This window comes from Nycticebus coucang, chromosome 4 (assembly GCF_027406575.1).
Source record: "Nycticebus coucang isolate mNycCou1 chromosome 4, mNycCou1.pri, whole genome shotgun sequence".
NCBI lineage: Eukaryota > Metazoa > Chordata > Mammalia > Primates > Lorisidae > Nycticebus > Nycticebus coucang.
This window is the reverse complement of record NC_069783.1, coordinates 54,053,765-54,072,859: the sequence shown is the minus strand read 5'-3', so window position 1 is coordinate 54,072,859 and position 19,095 is coordinate 54,053,765. Positions and strand designations below refer to the sequence as shown.

The following is a 19,095-nucleotide window of genomic DNA, read 5'->3' as shown; positions in this document are numbered from 1 at the left end:
TAATAGCAGAGTAAAGTACTCTGCCATTCAGGAGAACGTATAGCTTTTATCATTTGTTCCATTTACATGTCAGAGACACTTTTGAGTTCATTTATAGAAAATTTGTGTGATTATTCTTGAGATCAGTGAAAGACAACATAGAAAAAATTCCTAAAGACTTTTTCCCCCCAGAATAAAGCTTTCATTTATCTGTAGAAGTTATTCAATTCTGATGAGAATTTTCAATTTTTCTTTAGGTGTTAAAAGAAAAGAAACTATTAAGAAATAAGTAAGTCTGGGAATGGTGGCTCACACTTGTAGTCCCAGCACTCTGGGAGGCGAAGGTGAGAGGTTTGCTTGAGGCCAGAATTTCAAGACCTAAGCTGGTAGTGAGATACCCCACACCCCACCACCATGTCTTGTTTTTAAAAATTAGCTGGGCTCAGTGGCATGTACCTGTAGTCCTAGCTACTCAGAAGGCTGAGGTAGGAGGATCCCTTGAGCCCAGGAGATTGAGGTTGCAGTCAGCTATGATCATATCACTGCTCTCTAGCCTAGGTGTCAGAGCAAGACCCGATCTCGTAAAAAAAAAAAAAAAAAGGAAGGAAGGAAGAAAAACATTTTAGAGAAATAGTTTTTAAAAAGTGAGGGCAGTGAGACCAGAGGAAGGAAAGAGTAAATTGAAAAACATCCCACTAGGTATATAAATTATACTGAGATACTTAGATCATTTCATTTTCAATCTAATTTTTAAACATACGCTGTCTTTTCTTGTTTTAGTGTCTTTTTACTACCCTATTCATTTCTAGTGCATTCTTCTATTTCTCTTTGAGGTTATTGGTTATTAAGGTATTACAATGAGGTATCTGCCAGCTTCTGAAGAATTAACTTCTAAAGTTCTGCGTTTTGATTTTATATGACTGATGGGCATGTATAAAATGTTTGATCTCATTTAAGTGAAGTGATTAATATGGGGCGAACAAAATAACTTGTCATTACATGATTCTGATAAGGCTAAAAGGAATATGAAACACTGTATGAATTGTTTAAAAACCCTTTTAAAATACATTCTGCCTAAGTAGTTTTGAATTTGTTTTTTTTTTTTTTTTTTTTAACAAGGAATTAAGAAGTGATCATATCCTTCTGAGATATTTGGGAAACAAATTGTTAGCTGATTGAAATCAATTCTCTGGGGAAGTTTTTTTTCCAGTTTGCATCACCAACATGTGAATTACAAAAGGCTATTAAAAATAACGACAACATATTAGACAAATGTAAAGATAGTATATAAATCTAATAATTCTGTATCATTCCGGTAACATTGAAATAAGATTTTCCCTTTAACTTTTTTCTTTTTGATTGATCCTTTGTTATAATTGTTTCACTTCAGTCTAAAAATTATATATTTCTCTTTATTTTTTTATTCATAGTGCTACAGAATAATGACTTTGGTCCTCTCCTTTTACTAAAAGACAAATAGCAGATTTTAATGAATTTAAGATCCTTTCATTATTGCTATTTTATGTCAGACTCTGTGCTGTTAGTTTCACACATACTATTTTATTAATTGTACAATAACCTCATTTTATAGCTCAGAAAAGTTAAGTAACTTGTCAGATCTAATTCCATTGCTTGTGTTCCTAGCCATTATATTGTAATACCTTTGCCTAAATCCATGATTATGTTGAGCACATCTATAATTCCTTTCCTCATTCTTCAATATATAAAGAAACACCTGCTTTTTGGAAGATTTTGTGCTAGAGTGCTTGAGAATAACAAACTGAACCCAAAGATAGTTACAGTCTAGGGGTGCCCATGCTCAGTGGTTAGGGCACTGGCCACGTGCTCCCCAGCTGGTGGATTCCAACCCAGCCCGGGCCTGCTAAACAGCAACAACAAAAATAGCCAGGTGTTGTGGCGGGCGTGTGTAGTCCCAGCTCCTAGGGAGGCTGAGGCAAGAGAATCGCTTGAGCCCTATAGTTTGAGGTTGCTGTGAGCTGTGATGCCATAGCACTCTACTGAGGGAGGCAAAGTGAAACTCTGTCTCAAAAAAAAAGAAAAACAAAGACGGTTACAGTCTAATAGGGAAGTTATTTTAATAAAATAATTATGCTGTAATAACATTTTTTTAAATGGTAAGTAAAAATGATATACCTCAAAATACTATGGGAATTTATGTTTTTCAATTAATTTTTTTTTCCCATGAGACAGAATCTCGCTTTGTTGCTCCCTGGTAGAGTGCCGTTGCGTCATAGCTCACAGCAGCCTCAGACACAGCCTTCCAAGTAGCTGGGACTATAGGTGCCCACCACAATGCCTGACTATTTTTTTTGTGTGTGTGTGCTTTTTGGCCAGGGCTGGGTTTGAACCCGCCACCTCCGGCATATGGGACCAGCGCCCTACTCCTTGAGCCACAGGCGCCACCCATGCCTGACTATTTTTAGAGATGGGGGTCTTGCTCTAGCTCAAGCTGGTCTCAAACTCCTGAGCTCAGATGATCTGCCCACCTTAGCCTCCCAGAGTGCTAGGATTACAGGCATGAGCCATCGTGCCCGGCCTAATTTTCTTTTCTTTCTTTCTTTCTTCCTTTTCTTTTTTTTTTTTTTTGGAGACAGAATCTGACTCTTTACCCCTGGGTAGAGTACCCTGGCGTCATAGCTCACAGAAACTTCAAACTCTTGAGCTTAAGCGATCCTCTTGCCTCAACCTCCCCAGTAGCTGGGACTTCAGACATGCACTATGATGTTGGTCTAGTTTTTTTCTTTCTTTCATTTTTTTTTTTTTTTTTTTTGTAGAGACAGGGTCTTGTTCTTGCTCAGGTTGGTCTCAAACTCCTGAGCTCAAGCAATCCACCTGCCTCGGCCTTCCAGAGTGCTAGGATTATAGGCGTGAACCATCATGCCCATCCAAAATACTATAGGAATTTAAAGAAGGAAGATTTACTTGTAACTTCTAGTTGGAAGGATCCGAGAAAGCTTATGAGTTCTGCTTTAATGACATTTCCTTTCAGATTATTTTGAAAATGTATGGGAAGTTTTTTAAATCATAGCTGTGTACATTAATGCGATCATGGGGCACCATACACTGGTTTTATAGACCGTTTGACACATTTTTATCACACTGGTTAACATAGCCTTCCTGGCATTTTCTTAGTTATTGTGTTCAAGAAGCTACTGCCATTAGAGAAAAGTCACAGTGTCTAACCTTTAATGGAAAAATACCTCAGGACACTTAAAGTACTGGCTTTCTTTCTTTCTTTAAATATCTTGTGGGTCATAGTTCTTTTGTGTTCTGTTCATTGGCATGTGGAAGCTACCTCCACTTCTCCACCTATTGAGTTCAAATGTAATTTCTGTCTCCTGTAGTTTTCTTCTTTTTGTCAATTGCTTATTTGGATGTTTTAAGCATAGTACTACACTAGATAAGTGATCAAGAGATGCACAGGAGATATGAGAAAGATTTTATCTGGCTTATTAAGAAAAACATCATTATAAGTGAAAAATATGAGCTAGCATATAATTAAGGACTAATTTATTTGTGCATGGAACAAATATTTATTAAATACTAGATACTATTGTTAGGAGATATTAGAAAGCAGGATTCAAGATAATTGGGACAGTAAAAAAATGTACAAATAAAAGTTGACTCCAGGGATGTGGGGCTTGGGCTATGATGAATATTAATGACACTATTACAGAGGTGGAGAAGTTGGGATCAGCATGCTGGATAAAGAGTTAGGATGAAATAGTGTCATGAACTACCTCTTCTTAAGCAAGAAGTGGTAGGGAGGGAATATGGTTTTATTTTTCTAGATAGAAGAAACTAGTATATCTTTGAAGAACAAGGAGAAGAAAAGCCAATAGGAAGAAAGAAATTGGAAATGTTTAAGTAAGAAATACAGGTTGGGAGCAAAAAAAAGCATCAAAATGGATGAGTTAATCCTGAGTGGTTCTGGTTCTGTTTCTTTGGCAAATTGGAGGAGAGGTCATTTGTTGGAAAGTAAGATAGTTGTTTACACTTGGAGACTCAAGTGGAGAAAAGGGAATGTATTTATAGCAGTCATCATGAGGAAGGTTGCCAGGCAATCAGTAAGATTTCAGTAAAAGGATAGATGGGTAGTGGAAAGAGATTAATTGAAACTGGATGGCAAAGTCTGCAGTAGGGTGATGTGACTTTTTGTTTTTCTCTTAAAGCTTTATCATCTTGGAACAGGAATAGAACAAACTGATGGTAGGTAAGGAAGGTAACACAGGGTTAGAGTCAGACTTTAATTTGAATTCTTGCTATCCCCATCGTTGTTTGTATGAGTTTGGTTAAGTTATTTAACCAGTATGAGCCTCTGTTTCCTCATGTCTCAAATACACATAATTCTTCTAATTCAGATTACGGTATTGAGTGAGATCTTGGTAAATCCTAGCTAGAGGTTCTATAAATGTTAATTCCCTTTTTTCACCAAAGAGTGAGTCATCATCAGGTAACAGCATGTTACTATTAAATTCAAAAATAAGGTTGATATTTTAGGGCCTATTTATAATTCCAGGCTGTGTGAGAACTCTATAGAGTTCCTAGCAGTACTGTTTGGAGGTTTAAGTGTAGTATGTTGCCCTGGGGGTAATGATAGTAAAAGAGGCATCCCACAAAGGAGTAAGCCCCTAGGCACTGATTAGGGAGTGGACATAGCACCTAGAGAGAAAAAGGCCTAGGAAATCATGCTCTGTGGTTTACTGACAGGCACAATGGAAATTTGAAAGCAATAATTGCAGGCAGAAAGATAGGACAGACCTTGATGCAGGTGCTGAAATGTATCCCAAGGATAAGAAATGAATTCTGGTAGATGGTTTAAAAAAGGAATAAAAAACACAGTGATTCAGTGAGGGTGGATAAGACTGGGTAATGAGAAAAAAAGTGAGGATGGTGATTTTTATGGTCCCAAGGTGGTGACTGAACACATTCTGTTCAGAGTAGTAGGGCAGTTGAAATTGCTGTAAAGGACAATGTCTGTTTGCCTGAGAAGTTTGAAAGAAAGACCTGAGAAGTTGGTTTACAATAATAAGATAATTTACCAATAAAGAAAAGGGGAATTTGAAAAAAAAAGGGGAGGGAGGGAAATTTGGGGAATGGACAAATAGGATTGTGTGAGGTACATGTGGGTTAAATAGCTCTTAAAGTTTAGATTTAGAAAAGGAGAATGAGGTTTATGTCCACATGGAGTGTCTCTGAAGGAAGAAATAAAGGAAGCTTTGAAATAGGAAGCAGATTGGAACTAGTGTATAGGAGAGAGAGCATGGGATGTGGAGCCAAGAGACTGGCTTGGAGTCTTGGCATGGCTTTTAGCTAGTTGTGTGATCATGGGTAAATCAATAACTGTGTCCCAGTTACCTTACTGCAGAATAAAGAGATTGAACTAAACTTCCGAGGTTTTGTTAGGTCCCTCTGAGATCCCTGTTTATAACTCTAGAGCACTGCAATCCAGTTCTGCAGTGACAGCAAGTTTGTATTTCTGGGCTGTTCAGGACAGTAACCACTAGCCACATACAGCTATTGTACACTTGAAATGTGGCTAGTGTGACTAAGGAACTGTCTTTTTAACACTTTAAATTTTTAATTAACTGGCTACCTATGCGACTGTCTATCATATTGGATGGCACCGTTCTAGACAAATCACTCTTGGGTTAATTTATTTCTTTTGTCAATAAATCTTTTATGCCTTCCTAGCATTTTTCATATAATCTAGTTATCTTACCATAATTGATTTCTTTTGTTAAAAACAAGGAAGAGAAAAAGTATTAAGTCTTGTTCTAGTGTTATCTACTAAATAGTATATGCATGACTGTTAAATGAAACTTTTAAAAATGGCAGCTAAATATGACAAGTTAAAATGTTTTTGACCAGTGAATTGTTTTTGATATGTAGTACAGTCAGTAAATAGTATTGATGTGTTTATTTTGCTGATATGTAGAGTACTGAAATTGAGTCTGGATTTATTTCTATAATTTCTTAGACTATCATAGAGCTTTCTGAAGAACGGGATGGTATCCATTTTCTACCCCATGCCTCTTCATCTGCACAGTCACCCTGTGGTTCTCCAGGCATGAAGCGAACAGAAAGTCGACAACATCTGTCAGTGGAACTGGCAGATGCTAAAGCCAAGATAAGAAGGCTCAGGCAGGAACTGTAAGTTGCTGATTTTTCAAGGTTCATTGAATTTTTGTGGTCCCAAATGTGACCTAAACAATATTTTTAGGCTTATGGAATAAAAATAAGTGGCTTTCCAATTTTGTGCCGATGTTTTCACTAGAGTATGTCAAAATGAGAAAAATAAGGAGACTGGCATAATGGTTTCTTAATGTTAAATTTTACTGATTTAAAGGATGCCCTTTATTCTGGATTTATGTTCTTCTATCTCCCTAGTGGTTTTAAATTTAAAATCTATACTCTGAAGCTCAAATTCCAAGAAAATAAAACAAAAAAATTTTAAGACAAAGACAAAAGCCCCCCAAACAAAAATCCTTTCTTCTTTTTTAAAGTACAAAATTATTTTCTTCTATAAAATAGTCTCCTTCCTCAGCAAACTGGGAATATCCTAATTTTTTTTTATTTTTACATTCCTTGAAATCCAAATTACTGGAAACCACTGATGAAGATCAATGTTTAGCTTTTAAAAGCTTAATATTTTAAAAAAACAAGACTATTGACATTCAGTACTACAAAAAAATACATTTTTTTTGTGTATTTTCTGCATTGAGTAACTGATGTGCCTAAGTCATATACTTAGGAAAGGTAAATATAGCCATGCAGCATAATGATGTTTCAGTACACAAATACAATGGTGGTCCCGTGAGGTGATAATGGAGCTGAAAAATTTCAGTACGCAAATACAGTGGTGGTCCTGTGAGATTATAATGGAGCTGAAAAATTCCTGTCACCTAATGACGTCTTGATATCTTGTGTAAGCCTAGGTTAATAATGTGTGTGTTTGTGTCTTAGTTTTTACAAACACATTTTTAAAGTAAAAAAAAAAAAATTATCAATTTTAGAAACAGAAAACAACCTGATAAAATAAGGATATAAAAAAGAAAATATTTTTGTACAGCTGTACAGTGTGTTTATGTTTTAAGCTAAGTGTTAGTATAAGAGAGATAAAAAGTTTAAAAAAATTAAAATGTTTATAAAATAAAGTTAAAGTGAACTAAGTTTAATTTATTACTGAAAACAATTTTTAAAAATAAATTTAGTTTACTCTAAGTATATAGTGATTACAAAGTCTACAGTAGTATACAGTAATGTTCTAGGCTTTGGTTTGCTCACTGAGTCACACAGAACAACTTTATTCATGGTAAATGCCCTATACAAGTGTACCATTTTTTATTTTTTAGGGCATATGTTTTGTTGTACTTTTTCTTCATTTACATATGTTTACATATGCAAATACTTACCATTATGTTCCATACAGTAACATGCTGTATAGGTTTGTAAGCTAGGGAGCCATAGGCTATATATACCACGTAGCCTCGGTGTGTAGTAGGATATCCCGTAGGATATCCCATCCAGGTTTACGTAAGTACTGGACATCGTGTTTGCCCATTGAGGAAATTGCCTAATGACATGTGTTAGAGCTTATTCTTATTGTTAAACAATGCATGACTATATTCAGGTTAATTTTCAAAGATCATTACAATAAAGTGAGTATATATAATATGAGCATTCCTTGGTGAACCACAAGTAAAGATGTGACCAATCTCTGCTGGAGCTTTTTAATTTTGTCCTTTAAAAAAGAAGAAAGGATTTTTGTTTGGGGGGCTTTTGTCTGTGTCTTAAAATTTTTTTTGTTTGTTTTCTTGGAATTTGAGCTTCAGAGTATAGATTTTAAATTTAAAACCACTGTAATAGCAATTTAATTTATTTGCTGATTATTTAAAGCAGTTACAGGAAATGATTGAATATGCAAGGTAGAAAAAACCTTATAGTCTATAGGAAAATTTGAAAACAAAAAAAATACAGCTTTCATTTGTGGATGTCTGCATTACTGTGTATCTATTGAAATTGAACACGCCCAGGATATTCTGTAAACAGCTGCACCAGGAAAATTAGGGAAGAGATTGCTGTTATTACTTTGACTGGCAGTTAATGGATAGCCTAAATAGTGAACACTAGTTCGTTCCATATAATTTAGCACAATCTTCTCCCGTCTTCAAATAAAGCATGCAATTAGAACTATAATGATGGCTATGAATTCATTTAAGGTTTTGTACTATATTAGAATTTAATTTTTTAAGTGAAATTTACTTGGCCATAAGGTATATTAAAATTCCAAACAACCTAAAGAGATTGACAAAATTTGGCTGTACATATCCTTATTGGAAAATATAAATGGATATTTTTAATGGACAAATAGCTGTGCCATATGCAGCACGTATTTCCAGTAGCTAGCATTTCATTGGATACCATTTAATACTTTGTTGTCCTATGAAAATGTGGTCCTTCATGAATTTCTTCTATTGTTTGTTCTAGATCTTTTTATTGGGAAAGGTCTTTACTAAAGTGAGTAAGTGCGAAATAATAGTCCAGGTTGCCTTACACCTAATGGAAACTATACAGTAAATAATTATTATGAGAATATGCAAACTAACTAATGGACTCACTTATGGATAGTACATTGTACAGTTGCTTATGATTTATAAATATGCAGAGTAAAAGCATAATTTATGATTTGGATAGAAAAGTAATTTCTTATAAGATTCATTATTATTGCAGTAGTTAACCCTGTCAAATACTCCCTTTAACAGTTCTCTATGCCTTCATGGATCCCATGTCTTGAACGGGTTTTCTCTACTGTAAACTAGAAATTCTTGATCAGGCACAGTGGGCTTATGCCTATAATCCTAACACTTTGGGAGGCAGAAGTGGGAGGATGACTTGAAACCAGGAGTTTGAGAACAGCCTGAGCAACATAGCAAGACCCTATCTCTACAAAAATAAAAAAATAGCTGGACATGGTGGTGCACACCTATAGTCTCATCTATTCAGAGGCTGAGGAAGGAGGATTATTTGAGCCCAGAAGTTTAAGGTTGCAGTGAGCTATGAAGACACCATTGCACTCTAGCCCACACAGCAGAGCAAGACCCTGTCCTTCAAAGGAAAAAAAAAAGATTAATTTTTTTTCTTAAAAGAACCTTACTGAAATACAATTCATAAATCAGAAAATCATCCTTTTCGGGTATACTATTTAGAAAGGGAGGGGTGCCCAAAAAAAGGTTACAATTAATTGGTTTTTAGTTTATTCATAGAGCTATGCAGTCATTCACACACTGTCTAATTTCAAGACATTTTCATCAACCCAAAAAGAAACTCATACCCATTTGCATCCACTCCCTCTCTTTGCCCTCTGTTCCTGGCAATCTGATTGACTTTATGTTTCCATGGATTTGCCTATTCTGGACATTACATATAAATGGAATTATATAAGAAATGGCCTTTTGTTACTGGCGTAATGTTTTCTAGGTCCATCCACATTGTACTGTGTATTAGTACTTTATTCTTTTTTATGGTTCATTAATATTCCATTTATGGATATAGCATATTTTGATCAGCCATTCATTGGTTGATAGGCATTTGAATTGTTTCTACTTTTAATTTTATCTTTGTAGAGATGGGAGTCTTGCTCTGTTGCCCAGGCTGGAATGCAATGATGCAATCATAGCTCAGGGTAACCGCCTACTCCTGGGTTTAAGCAATCCTCCTGTCTCAGCCTCCCAAGTATCCAGGACTAGAGGCACATGCCACCACACCAGCTAATTTAAAATTTTTTTTATTTATGGCAATGGATGGGGTTCTCATGATGTTGTCCAGACTGGTCTCAAACTTCTGGGCCTAAAGTGATCCTCCTGTCTTGGCCTCCCAAAGTTCTGAGATTACAAGTGTGAGCCACCACTCTTAGCCAGCAAATTGTAAATATGTTACCACAATTCAAAACTAATTTTCAAAAAATATTCCACATAGTGTGAAATATTAAAAGTATTCCACAGTATTCCAAAAGAAACATTGTAAGAGGTATAAATCACAAAAGGTAATAGATTTCTATCAGTAAGTAAAAGAGAAATCATCTAGTAGGAAGTTAGAAATATGACTTGAGCTAATAATTCTGAAAAGAAAAAATGTTAATGGCACAGCCATGGGAAAACAAATAACAGTATTTTTTAAATTGTTCAGTTGTTTCACATATAGCTACCTTTGTGTTTTGCTGCTTGTATTATAAGTTGGTAATGAGCTTTATGGAGGGCAGCTTGACACAAATTGTGTGTAGGTTGAGTATTCCTAATCTAAACATCAGAAATCTGAAATGCTCCAAAATCTGAATGTTTTGTATCAGTGACATGATGCTCAAAGGAGATGTTCATTGGAGCATGTTCAGGTTAGGGTCACTTAACCAGATAAGTATATGATGCAAATATATTTCAAAATCCGAAATACATTTCAAAATCTAATAAATTCTAAATCCCCCCCCCTTTTTTTTTTTTTTTTAAGGCAGAATCCCACTCTGTTCCTGGACTAGAGTGTCATGGTCTCAGCCTAGCTCATAACAACTTCAAACTCCTGAGCTCAAGTGATCCTCTTGCCTTAGCCTCCCAAGTAGCTGGGACGTCAGGTACCTGCCACCATGCCCGGCTAATTTTTTAATTTTTAATAGAGACAGGGTCTCTCTCTTGGCTCAGGCTGGTCTTGAACTCCTGACCTCAAGTGATCCTCCCACTTCAGCCTCCCAGAGTGCTAGGATTATAGACAAGAGCCAGTGTCCCCAGCCCCATGTACTTCTTATTCCAAACATATTGGATAAGGAATACTCAGCTTGTATCAAGTACCTTTTAACCTGTAATGTACTTTTAGAGTTGTGTCCTCAATGCTCTACATGGTGGCATACATCTGTAGTGCTAGCTACTGTTGAGGCTTAGAAAGGAGAATTGCTTACACCTAGGTGTTTGATGCCAGCCCGGGCAACATAGCAAGACCTCTGTCTCTGCCCTGAAATAACACAGGATTTATGTGTACTAATGAGTTCATTAGCCAAAATAGTATGTATTACAGTGAAAAATGGAATCCACTTAGTTATGGCTTCTTTATCAGAGGAAATATTTCTCCAATATTAAAAATTATGATTTTGAACTCAGCAGATATAGCTTAGCGGGTAGGGAGCCAGCCACATACACCAGAGCTGGTGAGTTCGAATCCAGCCCAGGCCTGCCAAATGACAATGACAACTGCAACCAAAAAATAGCTGGGCGTTGTGGTGGGCATCTGTAGTCCGAGCTATTTGGGAGGCTGAGGCAAGAGAATCACTTATGCCCAAGAGTTTGAGGTTACTGTGAGTTGTGACACCAGGGCACACTACCCAGGGCGACAGCTTGAGACTCTTGTCTCCAAAAAAAAAATTATGATTTTGAAATCCCAGCATGTCGGGAAGCTGAGTCAGAAGATTGCTCGCAGCTGGCCAGGAGTGCGAGACTAGGCAACATACCATGTACTAAGACCCTGTCTCTACAACCCCCCACCCCCAAATTTAGCCAGGCATAGTGGTATATGCATGTAATTTGAGCGTCTCAGGAGGTTGAGATAGGAGGATCATCTGAGCCCAAGAGTCCAAGGCTGTAGTGAGTTATGATCGTGCCACTGCACTCCAGCCTGAGTGACAGAATAAGACCCTGCCTCTTAGAAACAAACAACAAAAGTATGGTTGTGAGCATATGAGGAGGTGAGAATAGTAGTTGTTTTATACAACGAGCATTTACCTTTTATTAAAGAACAAAAGGTAGAAAAATACAGATGGTGGATGGAGGCTTACTTTGAGGAGCTTGACTGTGAAGGGGAGATAGAAAATGGAACTTAAGGGCTGGATACAGTGGCTCATGCCTGTAATACTAGCACTCTGGGAGGCTGAGGCGGGTAGATTGCTTGAGCTGAGGAGTTTGAGACCAGCCTGAGCAAAAGCAAGACCCCCGTTTCTACTAAAAATAGAAAAACTGAAGCAAGAGGATCACTTGAGCCTGATTTGGAGGTTGCTGTGAGCTATGATGCTACTGTGAGCTATGATGCCATCACTCTACCTAGGGTGACAGCTTGAGACTGTTTAAAATGAATGGAATGAATGAATTAGTTAAAAGAAAATGGGACTTAGAAGTAGAGCAGTACATCACGCCTGTCCTACCACCCTGGGAGACCGAGATGGGAAGATCACTTGCGGTCAGGAGTTTAAGACAAGCCTGAACAGGAATGAGATCCCATTTCAAGCACAGGCCTATAGTCCCAGCTACTTAGAATACTGAGGCAGGAGGATCACTTGAGCCCTGGAATTTGAGATTGTAGTGAGCTATGATAATGCCACTGCACTTTACCCAGGGTGACAAAAAAAAAAAAAAGGTAGTACAAAGAGAGAAAAAAAAATTTGATATTTACATGCAACAGCAGAAACCAATAGAGGTATAAAGATTTTAGGTATCTGTATGACAATAGGAAATGTATTATTAATGTATTATTATTATTATCTCAGTATCTTTAGGCCATTGTAAATGTTGAAACAGTTTGGAGACCCTTACATGTCACAGACCCGGGTCATATTGCCTTGCATAATAGCTCATCCTGCTTAATTGTCTGTGACTAAGCACAGAGGGAGAGAAAGCAGAGTGGGTTTGGAGAGGAGGTCAGGAAAGATGAAAAGAGAGAGAGAAACCACATTATGAACCATGAGGACATTGGTCATTGAGGTTAGCCTTTGGAAAATACTAAGAAGAGACTTGAATGATGACATCAGATCATATAAATTTCTAATATGCATTAAATAATTTTTTTTTCTCCTTTGGGTTGAGGTTGTGGCTAATAATACTATGTTTGACTATTTACTTAAGAATAGCAATGCATTTGTATCAATGCAGATGATAATCATAGTTTTTAAAAGTACTGTGTTACTCTTTAATAAATATATTTTTGCATTTAAGAGAGGAAAAGACTGAACAGTTATTGGACTGTAAACAAGAACTTGAGCAAATGGAAATAGAACTAAAAAGGCTGCAACAAGAGGTTTGTACCTGGAACTTGTATTATATAAGATCACCAAGTATGAGAAATTGATTTTTCTCCTTGGAATTTATAACCTTTACCTCAATACTTCACATAAATAAATGAGGTTACTGAGCCTTGAAAAGATTTGGATGACATTTTCAGTATCTTTCTCTTCAAAAATACCAGCGTCAGAACTAGAAATGAAGGTCTTTCAATTTTTCTTTCTTCTGTATTAGTGGTATTCAAACATTCCTAAGATTCAAGAGTCCTTAGGACCTTAGGACGAGGGTAGTTCCTAGTTTTCCTTTTTTATCTTCTGTGACATTGAAAACGAGAACACCTTTGTTGTAAACTGTGCTGTTTGGGTGTATCTCCCTGCAGTTCTGATTTCTGGTGGTGTTTTGTGTTGATATACATCTCGCAGAATGCTTTTAAATTTTTCATCTTTTTCCTATTACATAAAAGCAAAACTTTTTACTATTTAAAAATGACTGTCTAGGGCGGCACCTGTAGCTCAGTGGGTAGGGCACAGGCTGCGTACACCGAGGCTGGTGGGTTCAAACCTGGCCTGGGCCAGCTTAAACAACAATGACAACTGCAACAACAACAAAAATAGCCGGGTGTTGCGGTGGGGACCTGTAGTCCCAGCTACTTGGGAGGCTAAAGCAAGAGAATTGCTTAAGCTCAAGAGTTTGAGGTTGCTGTGAGCTCTGATACCATGGCACTCCACTAAGGGCGACAGCTTGAGACTCTGTCTCAAAATAAATTAAATAAATAAATGCTGTCTTTTTATTTTATGAAAGCTTTGTGTTTTTTCATCTTGAACCAATAGTGTTTAAAATTCACTTTTCTAATCACTCTGATGTTTCATTTTTATTTGGAGGTAGTGTGTATGAGCTCTCTAATCCATAAGTGATAAGGATTGGAGTAAAGCTACACAGTTGTTTCTTTCCTTAACTTCCTCTAACTTGCCATTTTAAATGCACAGAACACTACATTTGCAAGATCACAAACCGAGAATTTCTAGACAAATGAGAGTGAGAGTCATATTCTCACTCTCTTTATTTCTAGATATGCTAAGGATGCTATTCCACTTCTTGATGCCAGGGTTTTTTGAATGTGTGTTCACTCACGTATTACCTATTAGAAATTAAAGCTAAGAATATTTTAGGATATTATTAATTCATGCAAAAATACTTAGCCAATTTCATTTTAATATAAAAATGATATTTTAACCATTATTTTCCAAAACAAAACTTTTAGAAGAATTATACCACTTTTACATTTTTGCAAATCTCTTTAATGTGTGACTTAGTAGAATACTACTAGAGTCTCATACCTGGTTCTGTATTCAAGATGCCACATGTCATATAGCCTCTGGAAAACTCCACTGTGCCCTTTGAGAGAATAAAAGTGAAAAGAGAAACAGTGTCTTAGTGTTTATGAAAATAGTTTTGACCTCATGAACTCCCTGAAAAGGTTTCAGGGACCCATAGAAGTTCCTGTACCAGACTTTGAAAACTGCTGATCTAAAGGATTACAATAAGGCTTTTAAAAGGGTGGATTTTAATATTTGCTTCAAAGGGCATTAAGATATACAATAAGCATTTTACTTGGAAGGATTTAAAAAATGTCAGCAAGATTTTGGTGTGTTATAATATATGTGGATAGAAATCTTATTTCTTTGAAGTAACTAATGGTTAACTTTAGTAATACAGCTTGCCTTTTCTGTGTTTTTATTATCTTTTATTTTAGAGTTAACTTTTTCACCTTAAATTGCAAGTCATTGTAAGTAGAAGTTAACTCATTTAAAAATATTCTGAATGTTTTTTACATTCTTGCGTGACAGAGAACTTTATATAAAATTGTATATAAACTTAAATATGTGTTTAAGATACTTTTTGTTCTTGGTTTTTAAAAAAACTTTGTATCTCCTCATTTTAAAGAAATTATTTGTGGTATGATTTACATATTTCATAAAATTCACCCACTAAAAATACATAATTCATCAATTATTTGAAGTAAACTTGTCAAGTTGTACAGTTAAAAAAATAATAAGTTGAAACAAAATAATACTTAAGATATTATTATTATTTATATTTAAGAATATGAATTTGCTTTCGGATGCTCGTTCTGCCAGAATGTACCGAGATGAATTAGATGCACTTCGAGAGAAGGCGATCAGAGTTGATAAGCTTGAAAGTGAAGTCAGCAGATATAAAGAGAGGCTACATGACATTGAATTTTATAAGGCAAGAGTTGAGGTATGTTGCATAATTAACCATTCATGATTTTTTAGATATGTTATGATTCTTTAAATGCATTTAAAATGCTCTTAATAAACATGACAAATTCTTGAAATGTTGAAGAAATAATAAATACCTCTGAGTGTTTATTTAATGATAGATCAGCCTATTACTCAGACTTTTACAAAGGGATCCTTGGACATTCTTAATTTTATTGAACTGTTTGTGTGCTTCTTTCATTCTTTTACTTAGCATTATAGGTAGAGCAGACTTTTGAAGTCCTTACCTCATAGTCAAGATATTTATCTCTATTTATTCAAACTTGTTCCCAGAAGTGAACATAGAACATATTTCTGATTGCTCCTTAACTAAGATTACTAAATTAAGATTAATGAAGGCTATAAATTAGAACAAAAAACCTTTCTTGCTTCATCTTTGAGTTTGATAATGCAGATAAGAAGGAGAAAGTATACAAAATCAAGAACCGAAGACATAAGAGAAAGTAGTTTCAATATTTTAGCCTGCAGGTTACCAAAAAATAGACCCAACAGGACTGCAAAGATAGAGTACAGACTGATTTTTTTACTATTTACTAATGTATGCATGACATTATTAAGGGATTTTCAGAAAGGCTATTGTCTTAATATGTTTTCTCCAGACTTTATTTTATAAACCATAGGTATATAAATTAGCAAGATAGAATTGTGAACATATGGGCGGCGCCTGTGGCTCAGTCGGTAGGGCGCCGGCCCCATATACCGAGGGTGGCGGGTTCAAACCCGGCTCCGGCCAAACTGCAACCAAAAAATAGCCGGGCGTTGTGGTGGGCACCTGTAGTCCCAGCTACTCGGGAGGCTGAGCCAAGAGAATCGCTTAAGCCCAGGAGTTGGAGGTTGCTGTGAGCTGTGTGAGGCCACAGCATTCTACCGAGGGCCATAAAGCGAGACTCTGTCTCTACAAAAAAAAAAAAAAAGAATTGTGAACATATATCTTTAAAACTTACGCAGGGATTTTTAAGAATTTCCTCAGTGTGTTTATGTAAAATATGTTTTAATAGAGCTTTGGTTTTTGATTTACATGAATTGTATGTCAAGTCTTAAAAACCTCAAACCTTTCACTTTCAAGTTATAGCTCATAAGTACAGAGAAATCTTTAAATGTAGTTCAATCAATAAATTTAACCCATCTATGGAAATTTGTGTCTTGAATATCCAGAAGACTACGTAATTCCTTATCCTTGTGACTAAGAAATTTAAATATACTGTGATAATTTCATGTGAAATTACAGTAGCATCACTCAGCCTAATATAAGCATTAAGTACTTTGTTTGCATAATAGGTTAAATTCTGGGAAGGAGAAATGAAGCCAAGAAAATTTCAACTGTATTTCTGTTACCCCGTAGTTTTACTCTTGCATAGAACTGTTGATAAAGGGGGCTTACTATTTTATTTTTCAGTAACTTTTATGTTACAGAGCTTTAAAAAATGAACAGATATTGACCCACATTTGTGACAAATAAAACATATTTGAAATGTTTATAGGAATTAAAAGAAGACAATCAGGTTTTATTAGAAACAAAAACTATGTTGGAAGATCAACTAGAAGGAACTCGAGCTCGTTCTGATAAATTACATGAATTAGAAAAAGAGAACTTACAACTGAAGGCTAAACTTCATGACATGGAAATGGTAAGCTTTAAGGGGTAGATTGGTTACATGGCTTCTAAGGAAAAATTCTAAAATTATTTTGTCTTCTACTTTTCAAAACCACAAACTATTTCTTAAAAAGTCTTTAAAAGTATAGAAATAAACCTATTTGTTATAATTTAGCATAATCATTCATAATTATTTTACTATACCGCTAAACGAAAATGCTGACTATGAAGAAGTTTTCACTGTGTTTCCAAAGATCACTTTAAGAGGATGTCAGACACATAATCTGTAGTGTGACTAGTAATTATAATTGCTTCCAAAGTGTGGAAATTTTAGTACTCAAAGTTCTTATATTATTTTCTGATAAATGAAAGTTATGAGTAATAAAATATTATCTTGAAATCATATTGTTTCTTAGCTTTCTTTTTTCTCCCTACTCTATACCAATAAAAAAGGAACGAGATATGGATAGAAAAAAGATTGAAGAACTAATGGAAGAAAACATGACTTTGGAAATGGCACAGAAACAAAGTATGGATGAATCATTACATCTTGGCTGGGAGCTGGAGCAGATTTCCAAAACTAGTGAACTTTCTGAAGGTATTCCCAATTTTGTTTTACTTAAGTAGGTAAATGAAGAAATAAAGTTGTATTTATGTTTACATTTCTGGATAGTTCATTGTAGCTCTCTATTTTCGCCAGCAGGAGATATCTCAGAAGGCCAGCTGTATCCCTAGATAGGATTTCACACAGTAATATATTGTTACCACTTTCTTGGGTTCAGTACTTAGCTTTGCATATCTTACAGCTCAATTTTAAGAGTGCAGTAACATTTTATTGGCTGTTTGAACACTATGTCATCTTACTATCAGAAGAGGCTATTATACTAGTTTGCTAATTTATTTTCAGAAAGATTTCCATCTTGTAAATAGATCATAAAAGTCAAATTAACTGGTCAGCATGTCCTTTGGCTATAGTCAAACCCAAATAGGAAGTCAGAATATAATGGGAAGATTCCTAGATTTAAATGTAGTCAGAATAAGTTAGGGATATTCATGGCTACTTTCATAATATATGTAACCTGCATTTTAAGATTATACCTGTCAACTAGTCCAGTCCAGTTATATCCTGGAGATTATGAAAAACCCCTTGGTAAAATTTTAAACTTTTGTCTCTTTCCCTAGGCTCCATGTTGATTTGTCCTCTTAAATCTGGACATAGTTACATATAATACAGTGGTTTGTGTTACAGCTTCCAGTATGCTAATACTAATGTCCTGTTTTAAAATTACATCCAGGTCACATTTATTCAAATTAGATAGTTCCTCAGTTGCCGAGTGTTAGATTTTTTTTTTTGAGACAGAGTCTCACTATGCCACCCTTGATAGAGTGCTATGGCATCACAGCTCACTCATAGCAACCTCAAACTTGGGCTCAAGCGATTCCCTTGCCTCAGCCTCCCAAGTAGCTGAGACTACAGACTATAATGCTCGGCTATTTTTTGTTTTGCTATAGTTGCAGTTGTCACTGTTGGATAGCTGGCCTGGGCTGGGTTTAAACCCCCCAACTTTGGTGTATGTGTCTGGCACTGTAACCACTGTACTAAGTCTCCAAGCCCTAGTGTTAGGTTATTCTACCTGCTTTTCTTCCACAAATATTTTTTAAGCACCTACCCTATGTAAAATACTACCTTTAGTATGGTGGGTAAAGGACACAGAATTTTGGCTAGATGAGAATAAATTCAAGAGGTCTATTGTATATAATGGTGACTATACATATTAAAATGTCTCATCCATGTTGGATTAACAGTAATGCTACTGTCAGGGATTGATGTATATCTCAACTGTCTGTTCTATGCTGTGTTTTAATATCATTCGTAAGATAGAACCAGATGATAATGGAAATGGAAAAAGAATGTTTAAAATAATTTCAGCATGCTTAGAATATTCATTTCAGACTTTTATCCAGAGTGACACAAGTAGTACTGAATTTTCAAAATTCATTTTTAGGCTTAGCACCTTAGCACCCTAGTATGTGACTAGGGAGCCAGCCACATACACCGGAGCTGGCGGGTTTGAATCCAGCCCGGGCCTGCCAAACAACAAAGACAACTACAACCAAACAATAGCCAGGTGTTGTGGCAGGCATCTGTTAGTCCGAGCTGCTTGGG

The 19,095-nt window shown here is 35.8% G+C and overlaps 1 protein-coding gene across 6 annotated transcripts in view; it reads left to right on the top strand.

Moving 5' to 3' along the window:
* The window catches only part of CCDC88A (coiled-coil domain containing 88A), a 130,780-nt gene that overhangs the window by 59,644 nt on the left and 52,041 nt on the right, over window positions 1–19,095 (top strand). For all 6 annotated transcript variants that reach the window (XM_053588331.1, XM_053588332.1, XM_053588330.1 and 3 more), the window contains exons 8-12: window positions 5,981–6,153; window positions 12,966–13,047; window positions 15,135–15,293; window positions 16,816–16,962; window positions 17,382–17,526. In XM_053588331.1, the coding sequence (XP_053444306.1) occupies window positions 5,981–6,153; window positions 12,966–13,047; window positions 15,135–15,293; window positions 16,816–16,962; window positions 17,382–17,526 (706 nt within the window). The remainder of the gene's footprint in view (window positions 1–5,980; window positions 6,154–12,965; window positions 13,048–15,134; window positions 15,294–16,815; window positions 16,963–17,381; window positions 17,527–19,095) is intronic.